This window comes from Onychomys torridus, chromosome 18 (genome assembly GCF_903995425.1).
Source record: "Onychomys torridus chromosome 18, mOncTor1.1, whole genome shotgun sequence".
NCBI lineage: Eukaryota > Metazoa > Chordata > Mammalia > Rodentia > Cricetidae > Onychomys > Onychomys torridus.
In genome coordinates, this window is record NC_050460.1 from 42,929,739 (window position 1) to 42,949,864 (window position 20,126).

General features: G+C 53.2%; 1 protein-coding gene across 1 annotated transcript in view; it reads right to left on the reverse strand.

Annotated features, from left to right (window-relative positions):
* The window catches only part of Slc29a3 (solute carrier family 29 member 3), a 36,523-nt gene extending 17,135 nt beyond the window's left edge, over window positions 1–19,388 (reverse strand). Inside the window, exons 1-2 of the mRNA XM_036167003.1 lie at window positions 19,308–19,388; window positions 16,708–17,006 (exon numbers count right to left, since the gene is read on the reverse strand). Of these exons, the coding sequence (XP_036022896.1) occupies window positions 16,708–17,006; window position 19,308 (300 nt within the window). The 5' untranslated portion in view covers window positions 19,309–19,388. The remainder of the gene's footprint in view (window positions 1–16,707; window positions 17,007–19,307) is intronic.
* Between the last annotated feature and the right edge of the window lie 738 nt (window positions 19,389–20,126).

The following is a 20,126-nucleotide window of genomic DNA, read 5'->3' on the forward strand; positions in this document are numbered from 1 at the left end:
TTGTCTACAGGAGAGTGGAGGAATCCAAGATGTGCTTCTCGCCCCTCAGGAACGCAGTGCATCCCACTGGGAGTAACGGGAGGAGTGTGAAGGCTTTTTCACAGCTCCAAACCCAGAGAGCTGCGAGAATTTCCTGCTAAGTTTTTACAGTTGCTGCTGTTTGACAAACCAAAAGAGAGATGGGTTTCCAGGAGCTCCAGGTAGAAAGAGGGCCCTGCCTTGGAGAAAGTGGAAACTGCACGGGTGTGAGGAGAGGTCCCAGGGGGCAGCGGAGGGTCACACTGCACAGAACAAAGATGAAAGGGACAAATGTCCTGGGTACCTCCTGGTCTGCAGCACAAACCCTCTGGGGTCCCTGGGAAGGCTGCAGAGGGCTTTGTGCTCTTTGGAAGGGGCACCCTGACTGTAAGGTGACAGCCTTGAAATTAAAATGATAATCGCAGCTCATCAGCCGTGAGCCTTAGAAATAGCCTTCTGCCTGTGAGGTGCCCCTTCATTGTCCCTGCCCTGATGGGCTCAGCAGAGCCTGCCCTGGGCTGGGCAGTCAGTCAATTACCTCCTGACACACTGGCTGAGTCCACGTGAGGCCAGGCAGGCAGGAGAGGGAAAGGACAGAGTGAGGGACAAAGGCCAGATGAGGGCTAGTGGGGAAGTAGAGACCCCCTACCTCTGACAAGCCCCCTCAGACCTGGAAGTGTGGCCACATGAGGTGGAGAACCTGTTTCACTTTTTCCAAGCCTGTTCAGGGTCCCTGGGTATTTTAGGGACGGGGATTTTCCGGGTAACTAACTGAATGTTCTGGTTTGCTGGTAGCCAAGCAGAAGGCTGTGCCTTTTAAGGCTGGAAAGATTTTCAACACTGGGACAACAGCATTGTTAAGTTTCAAAGCTGGGACAATAGCTGAGATGCCTATTAGCATATCAAAGCGGACCTGGCCTCCAGGTTCTCCCAATGTCCCTCAGTCCCTACCTGTTACAGGGTATAGCTGGCACAGCCTGCCCTCTACCCATCCAGGGGCTGGGCCGCCCTTCCCCGCGAGGCTCTTCCCTACATAATCCAGACATTTTGGTTACCCACCCCTTTTGCACCTCTGACCTCCCGGCTGCTGCACCTGGTTCCCCTCTCTTCCTCCCCACCACCCCCCATCCGTTCTCCCCACATGGCCCAGTTCAGCCTGGTCATATCCACTCTGGACTCCCCCAGATGTCTCTGCCTCTGACTATGCTCTCCCACATATCTGTAATAAACTTTATCCTCCACCATACCTAGGAGCAGTCATGTCCTCTCCTTTCCCTTTCATTTCATGGTTTCATTCATGCACGAGACTCCGAGTCCCTCGCTGTTGACTAAGCCCATTTCTCCACTTTATGAAGAACAAGCCAGTGGGGAGAATAGACTTAGGCTGGGCCACCACTGCATAAGCAGGGCTGGAGCTGCAGATGGTGATGTAAGGTAGATGTGGCACCACACCATTTGTTTTAAACTTCATCTTGATTCAAAGATACAGTGGTTTCACTGTGTGGTGTGTGTGTGTGTGTGTGTGTGTGTGTGTGTGTGTGTGTGTGTGTGTGTGTGTGTGTGACATTAGCAGCACTCTACCAGTGAGCTACAGCCCTAGCCCTCTTTATTTTGAAACACAAGACTCAACAAGTTGCCCGGGATGTCTTTAAACTCACTCTACAGTCCAAGCAAGTCTTGAACTTTTGATCCTGTCTCAGCCTCCTAAGTAGCTGGGATCACAGGCCCAGCCAGCCTGGCAGCAGACACTTAAGATGACTCCATAACCTCCACCTGGGGCATTCACAGCCTGCTGTCATCCATTGATCAAGTGTGGAATTTTAACCAAGAGAAGTAAGTGAACGTGACAGGCATATATGACTTGAGTGTCCATTGGTACAAGATGATGTCTTGCTAAGCTCTCCATCTCCTCAGCTGACTTTGAGGAGACAGGTGGCCTTCTGGGGAACCCCATACACCAAGGATCTGCAGGTGACCCCAAGTCGCTTAGGCTGGTCTCCTGCAAGAAGAGAATCTGTTGGCTCTGCAGCTGCCTGGTACTAGGCTCTCTCACAAACCCAAGTGAGCTTGGAACTGATCCTCCAATGATCCTCCTCAGAGAGACCCAGCCACAAAAGACCCTTGCTCATAGCCTCACAAAGACCCAAGCCACACACAGACCTCGGTGCACTTGCCTTGGGGAAACGAAGATATACTTGCTGGGAACACTGGTGTCTCCAGCCTCACCTTGCCATCTCTCTGTGGAAATGCACTGTTCTCCATAAATGGCACTTGATATACGTGCTACCCAGGCCCACCAGGCCTATGCACTGTCTACTATCCAGGCTGGCCCCTTTAGCTGTGCCAGGGACCCAGTATCTCTCCCAGAAGGGTTGAATCAATGCCCCAGAGTTAGCTCTGACCAATGAGAGGCAGGAAATGAAAAGGGTTATTATTCCCACCCTACCTGAGGTTCTGAAATGTGATACAGTTCCCCTGGCTTCTGGGGAGACCGTCCATGTACCTGGGTGGTATCTGTGTTTGCTGCTAAGCTGTGGCCAGCTCTAGGGTTCCCTGTGCCTGTCTCACTTCCTTGCCCCTCACTGACTCCGAGCAGAATCCCTGCAAAAAAGTTGGCTATGTGATGGGGGCCAAGCTTTGCCCAAGCCCTGGAGAGCTGTGTGATTTTGGTGTTTTTTATACAGCTTCCTGAAGACTGGAAGGCCGAGTGGGGGGGCCTCATGGGACAGCAGGTAGAAGATGCTGACCAAACGGAAGGGGAGGGACCTGCACAAGCTGGTTTTTCCACCTTAGCAGGCTGGGCCCCAGGCACAAGATCTGAACCCAGTGGGCCACCCTAGGCCGTCCGTAATGATGGCTGGGCAGTCACTGTTTATCCCAACAGCTCCTTCTCTCTTCACTCATTCCTTTGCTGGTACCCCACCCCCCCCCCGCAGTGCAGTACAGCCCAGTGCACATGTGCATGAGCAGAAAGAAGTTCCTCAGTGCCCAATATAAACATACTGCCATGGCCCAAGAGACACACAGTATGGTGAACGGTGAACACAGAAGGAGGGGTGACCAGGGGCTTCCAGTAGGCCCTGTCTGGGTATCCAGGGGAGTGTGTCCACAGACGTGGCAGAAGGGTGAGGTGGAAAGAGAGGGGGACTCAGCATGAGGTAATGAGGTAATGTTTTACTTTGCTTTGTTCCCTTTGGGAGCCAACCTGAGGCCTTGCTGTCCTCAGCGGGGCACACTGCCAGGATTCCAGATAGCCATGCTCTCAGGATGCTAATGCCTGGTGGGGTGGCGTGGGGTGGGGTGGCATCAGTCCCACTCTGAGTGCCCAAGAGCAGCTCCACCCAGGGATGCCTGCTCTGCTCACCCCACGCTCACTATCAGCATGCCGGGTTGTCTGCATCCTACAGACTTGGGCTCAGGAAAGGCTCAGTCTGTGGAGGCAGTGTCACCAAAGGCTACCTCAGTACCTGTGGTGACTAGAGTGGGCAGAGGAAAGCCACCCAGAACATTTTGAACAGCACAGCTCCCACACGGCCCTTGGTTCTTATTACAATCTGTCGGCGCAAGGCAGGCCTGGAACAGGCCCCCATTTTACAAATAAGAAGCCCGAGGCTGGAAAGAAGGTGATGCCTCCCTCGGTGGCTAAATCCTCATCGCTTAGTGAGGGTTACCATTGCTATGATCAACACCATAACCCAAAGCAAGTTGGGGGACGCAAGGGTTTAATTCATCTTTTGATGCTCAGGTCATACTCCATCACTGAGGGGCATGAAGGGCAGGAACTCAGGGCAGGAACTGGCAGAAGCCTTAGAAGAACGCTGTTTACTGGCTCACTCCTCCTTATGGCTTGCTCGGGCTTTCTTGTACCATCCAGGGCTACATACCCAGGGCTGACACCAACCCCAGTGAGCTGGGCCCTTCCATACCAATCACTAAGAAAAATGTCCCCATAGGCCTGCCTGCGTGCAATCTGATGGAAGCAGTTTCTCAACTGAGATTCCCCTTTCTCAGATAACTCTGGCTTATGTGGAGCTGACAAAAACAAACAAACAACAAGAAAAACCAGAATGCAGGCCAAGCTGGGTCAGGAGCACATGTCTGCAATCCCAAGGCTCAGGTGGGGAGATGGGCGATGGAATTCTCATGGGCCAGCTAGCCTGGCATATTCAGGGAAGAACAATAAAGAGACGGTGAGTCAATCGAGGTGCAAGACCAGGAGGCTGACGACCATCTTCACACTGAAGCACGTGGGTAAATTCAGAGATGCACACCCGATGCTGTTGGCAGGGCCTTCCCACACAGGACGGGGGTGGGGGGGTGGGGGACGACACCTGCCTTTTACTCTGTAATCAGGATGCCTCCCCCACAGTTGCACAAGCCATTATGGCCACGGTGTATCACCTGCCTCAGTGGCTGATGCAAGCCTTCCAAGTGGCTCTTGGGGCCTATTGGAGCAAGCCACGTTTCTTCCTCCAGGCCCTGTCATACTCTTCTGCCCAAGGCAACAAAGGTCGGGGTTGGTTGATACCTCTCCTCTCTGTCTGCAGGGTGACCAGGAGTGAGGGGATGTGAGAACTGTCCCCCCCCCACCCACCCCCTTTTTTTCTTCCACGAGCCGATAGCCCTAAGCAGTGTTAAAAAGAAAAGTCTTCCCCCTCTATTGACCATGGGGGATGGACGGACACGGTCAGTGGTTAAGCAGAGATCACTTTAAAGAGGACAGATGGTCCAGGCTGGGGTGTGGCTCAGTGACAGAGTGCATGCATGTCTGGTATACGTGAGACCCTTAGCTCCTTGCCCAGCACCACAAAACAATGACAAACCGCAGGAGGTATGGTGAGCAGCAGTGGGCGCATTTCCAAGCTTCTTCCTGTTGGTGTCAGCCTCCCAGCCCCAGGTAGGTGTGCCAGCACAGACGTGAGACGGTGGGCAGAGCCTGGCCGAGGGTACCTGGAACCAGCATCCTCTCAAGGGCCTGTGAGTGTGAACAGGCCACTCCTGGCCAGGCAGGGGGTAAGCTCTTCACTTGGGGTGCAATAAGGAAAGCCATTTGCATCTGTTGTGCTCCAGCGTGAACCCTAGGAACCAGAGGACCGCTCTTGGAATGAAATTTAAAAGCTTAGCCAAGCCAGCCGGCCAGATGTGAGGCCATTTTCCAGCAGAGAACTTCCTCTAGCCACCTCGCTGAGAGCACACCCACCTCCCCCCCCTCCCCCCCGCCCCGCGCCTCCCCATGCTAAGCGGCTCTTCTGGAAGAATCTAATTCTGGGCTCAGGGTCCAGGTAAAGAGGTTTCTCTGGGCAGGGAGGCCCTGAAATGAGCCTGTTTATCTCTGGCAGGGCTTGGGTAAGCTTCCTCTCCTCGGAATGCCATTTGGACCCTTTGATGTAAGTGGAGTACATTAGACATGAGCCACAGTAGCCTCCGAGTCTGAAGCTGCTGCCACTGAACAGATCTGTGTGGCCCCCACCTCCCAGTCTGCAGTGGAGGAGGCAGCTGGGCTCCTGCAGGGTAAGAAAAGTGATTCCAACCCTGGGGGTGGTAGCTCAGGGCAGCAGAGCATTACCTGGATCACAGGGCCATGAAATTAGCCGCAGTGAGCAGGCTGCAGCCAAGAACGATTGGCCATGCAGGCTCCTGCCATCAGCTCTATGGTTCCACGGCCTGGGGTGTTAAGGATGCATCCTCATCCTGGTAAAGTCCACTCTGCTCAGAACAAGGTAAGTGGTAAGCAGAGGGAAGGCCCTGGCTTCCTGTGCACCTGGAGGTCCCAAGGTAGAGGACATGGACTTGGGATATAGGAAGTTTTAGGAGCCCAGGTCCCCAGAGGCTGGCCAGTGTGGGGAGGGGAGGGGGGGTACCAAGCCGAGAACAAAGCTGAAGTTGAGCTCAGAGAGGGGAGCCTCAGAACACTTTAGCCAGTCAGTCTGAGCCACCACAGGTCCCGAAGGATGGGGAACCCCCCTCAATAGTTCCCTCAGCCCTGGGTCCCTTGATCCCTTGGGCCATCTCCAGGATGAGGTGCGCTGAGAAGAAATCTCGTTCTCCAAAGAGCAAGGTCTCCCCAGCCCTCTGTCCTCGTTCATACTTTCCAGTCCCTCCCAGAAGGTCAGCAGAGCTGCCCTTGTCTGCACAGAGTCAGGAGTGCTCCCTCTTCCATCCCCATCACAGGGGAGCACTCCTCTCCACCTCCCTGTCAGAAGGAAGCACTATTTCCCCCTCCCCTTGAAAAGGGGTAGGTAGGGGTGGGGTGGGGTGGAGGCTCTTCCTTAGCCTGTGCTGACTGAATCATTGCACCAAGACTGCCTGACTCAGCGACACTTTCTCCTCCAGGGCCGGCTGGCTGACTCTTCCTTCCCTGTGGGTCAAGAGCTTAAAAAAAAAAAAAAGCACTTGACCTCACTGTCCCTCCCCACACTGGGTCCTTCCTTACCTTCAGGACTCCTAGAAAGCCTTGGCTCCTCCCTCCCTGTGGAGAGCTCTGTCTGCCTTCCTCCTTGGCTGCCCTGGGAGACTGTTCCTGCCAAGGGTCCCCACAGCCTGCAGCCCCAAGCCAGGTCTCCCTCCTCACGTTTCTGGTATCACATGCCACATCTTCCAAGGTGGGTCCAAGATTGCTCTCCTCTGACCCTACCTGGTCTTGGAACGCTGGGGTGAGCCCTGATTTGGAAAGGGAGTCTTGGATCTGGCTAGAGTGAAGGAAGGTGAGCCCCACACCCAAGGCATGGGGTACACGTGAAAACAGAGGGTGTGCACATGGGGGTGGAGGACAGACCCAGGAATGCTGAGGGTCTGAGGCCCCCAGAGGCTGCAAGATGTTAGGAATGCTCTTTCCAGGAGCCTTGGCTCCCGGCTCCCCGTTTGATGGGCTGTTGAATGATTGAGAAGCACCTGTCTCATCTGTTGGCATCCACACATACCTCGCAGCCCTGTACAACCTGATCTGTGCCCAGGCCTGGTGGGCTAGGAGCAATTGCAGGTCCAAGTGTGATCCTCACCTTTCTGTAAACATGGGGATATAGTCCCTCCCGTCATTCTTGCCTGAGATGGCAGCTTTACTGAGCATCCTAGGCCCTGGAAGCCTGAAGCATTTGATCTCTGGCCCTCATGAGCCAGCCCAGTCTCATCTCATTTTGAGTATGTGAACACATGAATGGCATGTGTTCTTATGGGTGTGTGCACATATGTGTGTATTTGTGAATGTGGAGGGGGTCAGAGGTCAACAGCAGGTTGTGTTCATTGAGACAGGGTCTCCCACTGAACCTGGAGTCCATTGCTTACGCTAGACTGTCTAGCCAGCAAGCTCCAGGGACCCTCATATTTCTACCTCCCCCCCCCCCCATGCTGGAATTAAACACACATACTGCTCATGTGCTGGGGATCTGAACTCAGGTCCTCAGGCTTGCATGGTAGATACTTTATTATCTACTGAGCCATCTCTCCAGCCCTCCTCTCTTACTCCTAAAGATGGCCATGAAGCCCCCAGTAACCAATAGGGAGGAAACACGGAAATCAAGACCAGCTCTCCCCAAACCAGGGTCCCCCTGCCTTAGGCTGAGGAGTAAAATGGCACTGTTCTTTCTGCCAATCTTATAACCCACCCTTCCAAGCCTTCCCTAGGCCCCAAGAGGACAAGCCAACATCTGTGCTGTTCCTCTTTCTATTCCTCCTACACCGGAACCAGCCAGCCAAACAGTGGTTCTGGGGGCCCACAGAAGGAAGGGCCAGAGAAAAAAAGAGCCTGAGAAACACACACAACACACACACACACCAGTGACAGTCATGGTGAATGTCCAAGTCTGCCTGTCTCTCTTTCTCTTAAGCCATGGGGACACAGAAAGGTGGCCTTCTTAAAAAATCTGCCTAGCGCCCATCTAGCCATGCCTGCACAGGGCAGCTTCTATAGTTAGGAACAAGGGCCATGCCTGAGGCAGAGCAGTCGAGGGTACGCTGCCACTGGAGGGGCCTCTCCCCTAGCCTTGCCAGGTGCTTCCTCCCACACATGCGGGGTTTTCATTGTGGCAACAAACTTCTCTGAAGATTCACGTGGTATTAAAGCTACAGGTCATAACTGGATTCAGGTGTGCACACATATGGCTCTCTCTCTCTCTCTCTCTCTCTCTCTCTCTCTCTCTCTCTCTCTTTTCTCCATCCTCCTCTCTCTACCCGCCCCCCACCCCGATACCAGTGACAGCCTAGTGGGAACCCAATCCGTCCACTGCCCCTGCAGAGTTTTCTCAGCCAGGGCCTGCCCTTAAGAATAGAACTTTGGGCTTGTACAAGGCCTCTACTCTGCTTTGCTCCCAGCTTGCTTGCAACGATCAACCACATTAAAAAAGACACCAACAGACACCCAGGCTACCTTGTAGCATGCTGGGACGGGGGGGGGGGGGGCACTCTCTGGATGCTGAAGATAGATATGGAAAGAAATCAAATCGTAGACTCAAAGACAGAGGGAGAGATGGATGGGTCTGGCTGGCAGTGCAGGTGGGGAGGGATAGTGAGCAGGCAGGGAGAAGGGAAAGAGGGGGTGAGAGTTGCGGGGGGGGGGGCAGGAGGGGGTGCAGAGATGTGACTGACAGGGCCTCAAGTGAAGCGGAAGAGCTAGCAGGATGGGGAGCGCCGTCGCAGGTGTTACGCACTGGGAACCGCACGCTGGCCGGACTGTGGTTGGCAACAGAGGGTAGACAAGGAACCCAAAACATGACTCATTTTTAGTTCTTGGTTCTGCAAATGGCTTACAGCGGCCTAGGTCTACATGGGCCAAGGGATGGGGAGCTGGCAGGGAGAGAGGCAGCCGCCCCTTATGCCTGATGGCCACCTACCCACACTATATGGCAGATAGCTCGAGTCCCTTACAGCCCACTGACACCTGCTATCTCTTAATTCACTTTTGGTGTGTGTGTGTGTGTGTGTGTGTGTGTGTGTGTGTGTAGGGGTGTGAGGGAGGGGAGGGGTAGCACCATTATTTGGGATTTGACCTTTAAAAAGTTCATGACCAAACAGACGACCTCTCTTCCATCTGGAAAGAAATCCATGTCACACTAATATCTGCCTATCTCTAGGACACCAGTGTCCCTATACTGGGGTCACTCTTGCAGGTCTGGTCCCCCTGGCAGCTGGCCACATCTGCACCTGAGGAAGTGAGTCTGCAGGATAGGGCTGGGAGTTGAGTACACACCAGGTTCCCTAACACTGATGTGGGCTGCGGCCCTCGTCATCTGAGAAGCCACCAGCACGGTCCTTGAACCTGAGTAGAGGACACATGTCCTCATGCCTCACAGTGGCAGAAGGCTTCTTACATTACGGGCTACAGCCCACGACAGGCTAGGACGAAACGGGATGGGTCCAGGCCAGAGTTCCATCTTATTCTATTTTCCTTTTTGCTGCCCGCCTTTCATACCACCATTTCCTGAGGTGCTCTCAAGAGAGAGAAAGAGACAGACAGACAGAGAGAACCACATGCATGCCTAGAGACCAGAAGAGAGCGTTGTATTCCCTGAACTGGAGTTACAGATGATTGTGAGCCACCATGTGGGTGCTGGGAACTGAATTTGGGTCCTCTGCAAGAGCAATCAGTGTTCTTAAAAAAAAAAAAAAAAAAAAAAAAAAAAAAAAGATTTATTTATTATATATACAGTATTCTGTCTGCGTGTATCCCTGCAGGCCAGAAGAGGGCACCAGATCTCATTACAGATGGTTGTGAGCCACCATGTGGGTGCTGGGAATTGAACTCAGGACCTCTGGAAGAGCAGTCGGTGCTCTTAACCTCTGAGCCATCTCTCCAGCCCTACAGTCAGTGTTCTTAACCTGTGAACCATCTCGCCATCAGCGAGATTTAGTAAACACTCCCAGCAGGCTAGTTACCATCTCCACTCCTGAAAGTCTCCAAGGACACTGGCCCAGGGTCAAATCCAAGGGCAGACTATCTATCCCTCCCTGCCTGGTTTACACCATTGCCTGTTATATGCTACTCCTCATACCTGCATGCAGACAGGGCTTTATCTATTCAATTGCTTGACTCACATTTTACTGGGAATTGAACCTAAGACCTCTCATACACTAGGCAAATAGTCTAGCACTCAGTTCGTTCCTCAGCTCTTTCTTTCTTTCTTCTGAGTAACTGGGATTACATACAAGCCTACACCACCAAGCTAGGCTGAAGGAGAGTCATTGTATGTTTACCTAGAGATACCACTCACTGGAAGTATAGCTTTCTTGCAGACATTGGCTTTCCCAGGAGCATCGAATATTATGGTCAAAAAGAAGTGGAAACATTAAAAAGTGCAGACACAGAGGGCCCAGGAGTTAACAAGGATGACACACAGGATACTCGGCTTAGTCCAAGCTGACATGTATGTGTTACTGGGTGAGAATTCCTTGCCTCTTCAGCTGTGGTGATGTCCCCTGCAGCGATGACCAGGAGACTATGCCTATGAAGACTCTGCCTGGCACAGGATGCCCGCTAAACATTACAGGACTAATGGTCAACTTGGTGCCCCTCGCCAGAGGCTCAGTAAAGACTGTTGCTGTGGCCCAGCTTTGGTGAAGGCCTCAGAACACGTGAGGTAAAAATGTCAGGCCTTCTTCCCTCATGATTTCCGAGCACTGTGTACATACCACTGGCACAGAGACCTAGGCCCACAGAGCATGTCTTATCCTTGTCACACAGCAGGTGGGGATGTGACTGGCTCTCCCAGCTGCCCTATGGCCCCAGGAGGCAGCGCTGGCCCTGCCCTCTCCCAGGTATACAGAATTCATGACATAAATAACCCCAAACTCTTTTCACTTCTTCGAAAATCCTAGGTAGGTTCATAGTAGGTGTGTGTGTGTGTGTGTGTGTGTGTGTGTGTGTGTGTGTGTCACATGCCTTTCCTTTTCAAGGCTTCCTATCATCTTGCTTTGCACCCCCCATGACTCCTATCTCGAGACTCCATAGGACATACTGTTCCTGTCCTTAAGCCCTGGAGACAGGAAGAGGATTATGCAGCCCTTTTCCTAGCCATACTCACTAGGCTCCCCAGCCCCCTCATGGTGCAGCCTCTCCCAGAGACAGGGCAAAGAGACCCAAGGCCATCCCTGGCTGACATGTAGCTTGGAGACAACACAGATACACCGAAGAAGCAACCATGCTCAATACCGAGCCTCCCCAGGCCCCTTGCTCTGTAAGGGTCCTGTCAGCCCCGCCACCCTGCACCCAGGCTCTCTGTTATAGGGAGAGGTCATCCCTTGGACTTCCGGGTAGGTAGAATTGCTCTAATTCTCCAGACAGGAAACAGGCTTCCCACTGCCAGGTTTGGTAACTTGGCTTGCAATGGAGGAAGTTCTTTGAGATGGCTCCCTGGTGTCTCCGCTGCTCTAGCCACAGCCTACTTAATGACAGCTGCTTTTCACCCCGTTTGACTGGACCATTTCACTTTGATCTTGGTTCTTCCCTAGCTGTGCATAAACCATCCCCCCCACCCCCCACCCCCCGGTCTACAAAGCTGGGCATGCGTGTGCCCAAGTGAGTCAGAACTGGGTGGCTGGGTGGCTGGGGAGTTTGTAGCAGCTCCCTGGTGACTCCACTGTGGGAGGACAGTGACAAGTCAGGGCATGGTTAATGCAGGGACTCTGCCGGTCTCTGGCTTGATCAAAATCTCAGTTCTGCCACTTGCTAGCAAATGACCTTGGACTGGTTGACCTCAAACCTGGGAGCCTCAGTTACCCCATCTGGAAATTGGAGACAAAACACTAACCAGAATAGCGTGTGGGTGATGGATGCTAAGTCACAGCCAGCGTGGGTGGGTGCAAGCAGCATGGTGGGGACTTGGTGGCGGTCAGCAGATCATCCTCCAACAAGCCCTGTGATAACCCATCCTCCAGTTCCTCTTTTAGAAGCCAGTTCATCCTGGTTCCTTTTAACCCTTCCCCTCTGGAGTCGGGTGCCTGCCCTTAATTATAGGGGGCAGCTCCCATATTGTGCTATTCTGTGGCTAGGTCACTGGGACAGGGCTAGTAGGCTGCAAATACTGGAATGGGACTCCCTAGGTTCCCCCATTGGCTGAACCAGGCAAGGTGGACCATGGTGACCCCAGATCTGTTTTCCTACAGCATAAGCCCTCCCTTAAATCAGGGTATAACTTTTCTCCTTAACCATGTGATAACTAATGCCACACATCCTTGTGACATATTACCATGTGCCAGGCACCTGCCAGATGCTTACCAGCGTACGTCCTGAGGGTTGACAGTGCAGTGGGAAGGCAATCCTCCCAGTTCACTGGATCTTACATCCCTTGCTGTATAGTGAAATTGAGCCATAGTCACCAAAGCTTGGCTCAACATCCTGTTTTCCCTGACGGGGAAACATTGGTGCTCTAAGGACACAGATGTGAACCTGTGGCCTAGAGGGAGCCTGGGGGTTCTCAGGGAAACACCCATGGACTTGAAAACACACACACACACACACACACACACACACACACACACACACACACAGAGCCTCAGACACAGAGGTGGGGATGTTGATAAAGGACCATGACAGCCTGGGTCCAGGGGTGGAGGCCAAGGTCAGAGCTCAGGTCCCTGGGTTTCACAAGTCAGAAGAGAAAGCAGCCTCTCCACACACCTGCAACTGCCTCCTCCACACCTCTCTCAGAGCGTGTCCAGTTTTGTGATCGTCTACCTATCCAATTCCCCAATGCATTTCTCTCCAGCCCTGCCTTGCTGTGTGACCTTGGGCAGGTCGCTTAACCTGTTAGAGCTTCTGGCTTTCTGTCTCAGAAGAGGTTACTCAGATCTTCAGGGATAGAAGAGAAAGCCTGTGTCACCCCTGCTTGCCCAGAAGGCCGAGGAAATCAGGTTGCCTCTCAGCACCCCTGAGCTATCCTTTCACATCAATTGGTCTATTTTTGCGCTGATGGTTTTGGTCCAGTTGACTGCCCCCCACTCCCCCACCCCATGGGCTGTAGCTGAGGTTCTTATTGCAGAGAACAAAGAGGAGAAGGCTGGGAAGGCAGAAGGATTTCTAAACCATCTCCAGACCTGCTGTAGGCAATAGGAAATGAGCCCTGGGATGGGAGATGGCCCCAAAGGTAAGGGCTGTCAACATTCCTATCGGGCCAACATCCTCCACCTTAGCAACACACTAGAGGAAAGGCTGAACAGGAACAAGCTGTCTCCCCTACTCCCAGTGGCCCTCAGGACACAGGGCAGACCGGGGCTATCAGCAAGATGGCAAGACAGCAAGAGGGAGATGGGTGGCAATGGGTGGTACAAATGAGGAGGCAAAGAAAAACAGCCCTGTCAAACGCAGAAAGGCCCCAGCACGCTCGCTTCCCCAGCCTCGCCCATGAATCGAGGGGGTGACAGGTCTCTCATCTCTGATGCCAAGAGCCAGGAGCTGCGGGCAGCAGGCAGGTACTATGCCCGCACCTGCCAGTGCCTGAGCGTGGCAATAAAGCATCATAGCGGGACCTGGAACACTAAGTGCCTGCAGCTGGGAAGGATTGGGAGCACCATGTCCCTTCGCTGGCAGACAGACCTGAGGATGGACCGAGCAGGAGAGGGACAGGTGCACACACCGCCTAGCCCTGCCCTGGGGAGACAGACAGATGGACAGGCAGGCAGAGAGGTTCTGGAGAAAGTCCAGTGGGCTGTTTCAGTCAGCGAGGCCTGCAGAGAGCTGGATGGCTTGTGTCACTAGGTCCATAAAAGAATGAGGCCAGTCCCACATGATGCGAGATGCTGTTTACACAACACCTGGGACACTGGTGCCAGACCTTATCCCGTGGCATGGAATAATGGACCTCCTTGCCACAGCTTCCCTAGGAGGGCGGTCTAACCAGTCTGTCCATAAGGAACACAGAGAGTGTGCGGGGTCCAGAGCCAAAAGAGGCCATGTCCTGGGAGAGCTTTCCTAAAGTCCACCATTCCATCGGTCACCTGTGTGAATATGTAGGCCCTGACTCCAGGGTGGATCTGGGTGGAACAGGCCTGTCACCAACAAGTTCTCAGGCTGCTCCTGGTTCCACAGTCCCACGTGGGGGCAGTAGGATTCTAAGCCACTGTGGTCTGGCCCTAGGGGCTCTTTGGGTGCATATATGCAGCGACAGCCTCTGCTCTAGACCCCGGAGCCACCTCTGAATCCATAGGCATGCAGAAATGGCCCCCTCCCTGTAGCAGGAATCTTTTAATTTTTTTTTGAGCTGAGGACCGAACCCAGAGCCTTGCGCTTGCTAGGCAAGCGCTCTACCACTGAGCTAAATCCCCTGTAGCAGGAATCTTAACAGGTCTTATTAATAAAAACAAATCCGGGCCGGGTATTGGGGTGAATGCTGGAAGATCAGAGAGTCAGAACAAGCCACAGCTTCCTCACCTCGCCAGTTCCTCATCTGACCCTGTGCCTCTCAGCTGAACTGTGCTGCTCCAAAGCCTAAAAGCTTAACCAGCCAAATGCTTCTAGTTTCTGGCCCTCACGCCTTATATATCTTTCTGCTTTCTACCATCACTCCCTGGGATTAAAGGCGCTTGGCTGTATCCTTGTGGCCTTGAACTCACAGAGATCCAGAGGGATCTCTGCCTCTGGAATGCTAGGATTAAAGGCGTGTGCTACCACTGCCTATCCTCTATGTTTAATATTGTGGCTGTTCAGTCTCTGACCCCAGAGAAGTTTATTAGGGGTGCACAATATTTCGGGGAACACAATACCACCACACCTCCCATGCATGAGAACCATGTGGGTGGGGTGAGGGGTATGCAGCAGTCAGTGTCATTTGAAATATTAGAAAAGGCCAGCGTCCCTTCTGAACCTCCAGCTAGCTCAGTCAGAATCCCCGGGCTGGGTGTCATGGGTAGTTCTGGAAGTGGCTACCGGTGATGCAGGCATGTGTGATGCTCACAGATAACTCATTCATTGTGTGACTTTCGACACACAAAACTGAGGCACGTTCTGGAGGGCTGGCCAAGGACTCAGAGGGGCTTCCAAAGAAAGAGAAGTGAGCCACCTCTGGGGCCACCAGAGGGTTAGACTGGGATCTGCCAGCACATTCCTTCTTGTCTCCAAGGGACCCAGGGAGGAGGGGCACGTGGCTGAGCAGTGTCAGCCTCTTGTGTTGACATGCCTAAGAGCTAACCCTGCCCTCACCAGTAATGCAGGTAAAAAGAGCCAAGCTTTCCAGGTCCCAAGCCACTGAAGAACTACTCTTGATGGATTCCCATACCAGGGGCAGTCAGGCTCTTCTGAACCCTCCTCCCTTACTAGGCATTGACCTTGGACCTGGTATTGGTACAGTCTTCCTGAGGGGATAACATAGTCACCACCCTCATGGACGGAACGTTGCTGTGGTGACCTCCAGATGATCTGGATCCTCATGGGAGAAAAATATGACAAAGGGCCCTGAAAGCTAGTGCCTCCTTCCTGGGGCAGTTCCTGCTCATCCTTCAAATCCCTTTGCTCCAGGCCACAGTGACTTGAATGTGTTCTCAAGACTTCACTCACCCCTAGGATATAGGTGGCATATGGTCTGAATCCCCCAAACTTTCCTATATAGAAATCCATTCCTCACCAGGAGGGATGAAGAGGATCAGAACTGAATCCAACTAGGATATTTAGAGGGCATTATGGTTAGTCATGGGATGGAGCCTCACAGTTGCATCCTGGCGGCTTTTTGAGAAGAGGGAGAGGGACCAGGCTCACATACACAGATGCTCATCTTTCCTCATCACAAGATGCCTTGCGCCACCTGAAGATGCCACTAACAACGCCATCACCAGACACAGCCTCTCAACCGAGGGCCATAACCCAGAGCTAAAGTGATCTTCCTTTCTACAGAATGGTTACTCTCAGCCACGGTGAACAGACTGGTACACTCTGTCCCCCTTAGCTATAGGGCCTCTAGTTTATAACAGTGTTACAAAACTATGATATAAGACAATCCTTAATGACTATACTTGACAACTGTGTGTGTGTGTGTGTGTGTGTGTGTGTGTGTGTGTGTGTGTGTGTGCAGGACGACATGTTAACAGGTGTGAAGCCTTGGTTTTAAGCTCTAGGACACACAAAAAGACTACATTTTCCAGCCTTCTCTGTAACTGATAGAGTCGCGTGATTGAATTTGGGCCAATATAATGTAAAGAGGAGGAAGGTACAACTTCTTACAAGCAACAGGCATTCTCTCCTTTCTCTCTTCCTACAGATGTTGTAATGGCTGGAGCTTCAACAGCCAGCTTGGACCATGAGGTGACCTTGGATGTGAGAACTACATGTGGCGAAGCAAGCCACCGGCCCAAAGTTGATTGTGACAGAAAAATGACCTTCCCCCATTTTAGCTACTGCTGGTTGGAATTTTCTGTACCTCATAGCTGACTTAACACTATAAGAGCCACACCTTCAATTCCTGGAGGCAGAGACTGTATTCTAACATGCACCACTTCACACTGTATAGAACCATCATGTCCATCCTTCTTCTCCCACAGACAATGGCAGACAGTCTAAAGTATGGGCTGGGTCTGCCCAGCTCCATCCCTTCAGCTTCAGGAGGTAGAGACGGGGCCTGGGTACCACACAAGGCAAGGCCTAGGCCCAGTGGATTCTTCCTACTGTGCCCACACAGCCCATATTCTCAGCATGTAAAGGACCTTGCTCCAGAACCCCTAAGGATGATCTGGCTCCAGATTACCTGCTCCCCTAGTGAGGGAAACAGCCCTTACCAGGATGTCTGTGTCCTCAGAGTCCGTCCCTGAGGCCAGGCTGGAGCAGTTGCGGAGTTTGAATGCCCAGTACTCCTTGGCAGTAACAAAAAAGTTCCAGGGGAGTAGGCCCCCAATTCCCAGGCTGAAGAAGATGATGTAGGCTCCATTGAAGCGGTCCTCTGGCCTCTGCAGGCCGGGGGCTGGGTAGTCTAGCAGTTTCCCCAGCAGCGCTTCCTGGTCAGCTTTGTGAGGGCTGCCTGAGGCTCTGTAGGTGGCATTTGAGCTGTGGTATACATTGTCCTCGGAGGCAAAGGCCACTGTTGGGAGCAGAGAGAGACACAGACAGGGCAGGTGAGCAGGCATCAAGACTGGGGACTGACTTATTCTAGAAGACATCTCTAGCCTATGCTGGGTCTACCCTGTCCTTGAAGTCTGGCTGAAGAGCTTCAGGCTTTAGGATCAGGAAGAAAGTTAAATGTCATACTGGAAAAAGGACAGGCTATCAGAACTGTAATGATGACCTCAGAGGTCATCTCAGCTGTGCAAGGACAACACAGACAGTGCATATACAGCATGGGACAAGTGGTGTGAACATTCTTGCAGGTACAGATTGAGGCAAGCAGTGCAGAAGGGCAAGCCTGGGTTAAAGGTCTTCTTCACCTAGGAATCAGAACCCTTGATGGGCAAAGAACAAGCCCCCAGCTCTTCTACTTTACACAAAAAGTGTCAGTAGGGGGAAACACACACACATGCTTTTGTGCATGTGCTCAACATACCTTGGAAGATACACAAAGGTCTTCCAACAAAGGGAGACCCAGCCAAACATGGGGGCCATCCTGGTACCCTGGTGGGTATCTTTGGAGGGAGACTGGGACAGAGAGGAAGCTTCACTGTTAATCCTTATTTTTGTGCCTTTTGAATTTGAGCAGTGTGTATTAGCTGTTCAATCATCGAATTTGCCAGGAATAGTGGCACACACACACACACACACACACACACACACACACACCACTAAAACTCAGTACGATTCTGGAAGTAGAGGCAGAAGGATCAGATTCAAGGCCAGCCTCTCCTACATAGAGTTCAAGAGCTAACCTGGACTACGTGAGACCCTACCTCACACAGAAACAACTGCAGCACTTCAGAATGCCATGGTCACACCCAACATGTGAGCCAAGACACCCAGCTGTTAGGAGGTACTATCCACAGATAAGAAGTCTGAGGTTCAGAAAGATCAAGCCTCTTGTCCAGGTCACAGTGGCATGAAATGATACAGCCAGGCAATCTGCGCGCCCCCTGGGAATTCCCAAGCCCCAACCCTAGGGATGGTCTAGGAATGTGACTCTGCTGGTTCCAAGTCCCTGCAGACCTCCCACCTGAAGGCATCCCACAGCAAGAAGCTATGAGCAGAGAAGGTCCAAGGGGACCCCCATCAACACTGCTGCATGAATGGACTCCACACACACACACACCCCACCCCACCCCCCGACAACACCCCAGACTACTACTGCAGCTGTGCCCTGGAGCAGGGAGGCTGGAGGTTCTACAGTGTCCTGTCAGGGTGAGCAGGGCCCCTCTATAGCCTTGACTCACATGGAGACCAAAGATGACCATCTAACCAGACAGAGTATGCATGGAGGTGTACACACGTACACACACACACACACACACACACACACACACACAATTACTGCTTAAATAAATATAAACAGGAGCTGGAGAGAGGTCTCATCGGTCAAGAGCACTCGCTGTTCTTTCAAAGAACCTGAGAGTTCAGATCCCAGCGCCCAAGGCAGGTAGGTGGTTCAACTACTTGTAACTCCATTGAGTCTCTAGGAGAGTCAATGCCTTCTCGTAGCTTTTGTGGGCACCTGAAGGAACTTTCACACACCCACAGAAAGACACAGGTATACACACTTAATTTCTTTTTAAACGTAAAAGATAGCCATGAACCACAGAGGCCACCAGAGAACTTGCGAGGAGCCATTCCCAAAAGTTCAGGCTAGGAGGGTGGTGGGTGGGGGCGGGGGTGGGGGCAGGGGAGGGGCAGCGCGGGTGACCCAGATCCACACGCCCTTCTCAGCTGTGGTGTCTGTTCATCAAGGACCATTCAGCCTTGACCAAGCATCTGAAGTTGCCAGGGATCCTCTCTAACCGGGTCACCGGCGGTGCAGCAGACTGAGCAAAGCCTTATTACTCGTTATAAAAGGTAGCTGTGGCTTCGCATGAACAGAGAAAGACAAAGAAAGGAGAGGAGGCCAGGAGCTTCCCCAGGCCAGGCTGCCCCTGCTCCTGCCTGGAGTCCTGGGGGTAAGGACTAAGCAGAGCTGGAAAGGGTGGGTGTCTAGGGACTGAGAAGAGCCTAGCCAGCCTGTGTGCGTGCCTCGATGGCTCCTCAGGGCACAGGCTGGGGATGAAGAGCTAGCCTGACAGCAGGTACAAGTTCTCTAGGCAGAGACAGCTGTGGCACCCGATCTGGACCCGCAAAGCCTTCTGGATCCTTCAGGCTGACCTGTCCCCACACGCAGGATCAGAGAGTGAGGCAGGGAGGCCAGGTTCAGCCTCGGGAGGGGGAGACCCAGCCAAACATGGGGGCCGCCGCGCGCGCCCTCACTTACTGTGGCTGCCGCTCTGCTACCTTCTCAAGGTCCCGGGAGCCGGGCCCCTGCGCCTAGGGATCAGCCAGGCCGGGCTCCGCCCTTGCCCTCCCCAGCCCCGCCCAGCGCTTCCTGGTTCCCTGGCACCTCCCACCGGGCCCCGGCCCGCAGCGCGCCCCCGCCTGGCGCACGGCTGAAACTGCATCGGTTCGCCAAGTGCAAAAAGTGAGGCTCTGGGCCAGGACCCACCCTGTTAGCATCCCTCCCCCATCCCTCGGAAGAATCCCCTCCGCCTCGTTCCCGGGGGTGCCCCACCACTCTCTGACCCCCACAACAATTCCAGAGCAGGATGCAGCCCCAAGGATGTACTTGGCCTCCCAGCCTGGGTGGAAGGGGACGCAGAGCTTGAAGCTATTTGGTGGCCGTGAGTCGAGGCCAGCTCGCGCACTCAGAGCGGGTGTGTGTGGAGGAGCGATCCAGACGCCAAACCTCCAGAAGGGAAACTTTTGGGAGACTCCGAGATATAGGTCAGGAAAGGGCTGAAGATGGTGCCGGAGCTCTGAAGAGCTGGGACCGAGTAGGGGCTAAGGAACAGACCTGCTTTGTTTTGTCTTCTTTTTGAGAAAAAAAAAAAAAAAAGTGTGTGTGGGCGACACCTAAGAGTGACAGAAATCTGGGTCCTCTTTCTACCCATGCCCTTACTAGCTGGGTGACCCGGAGCAAGACTCTTCCTTCATCGCCCTGCAGGGGGCGTAGAGATGCTCATCTATCACCCAGCGCTTGGGAGGGGCTGGGGTTCAGGCCTCCCTCAGATACATAGTGAGCATGATGTCAGCCCAG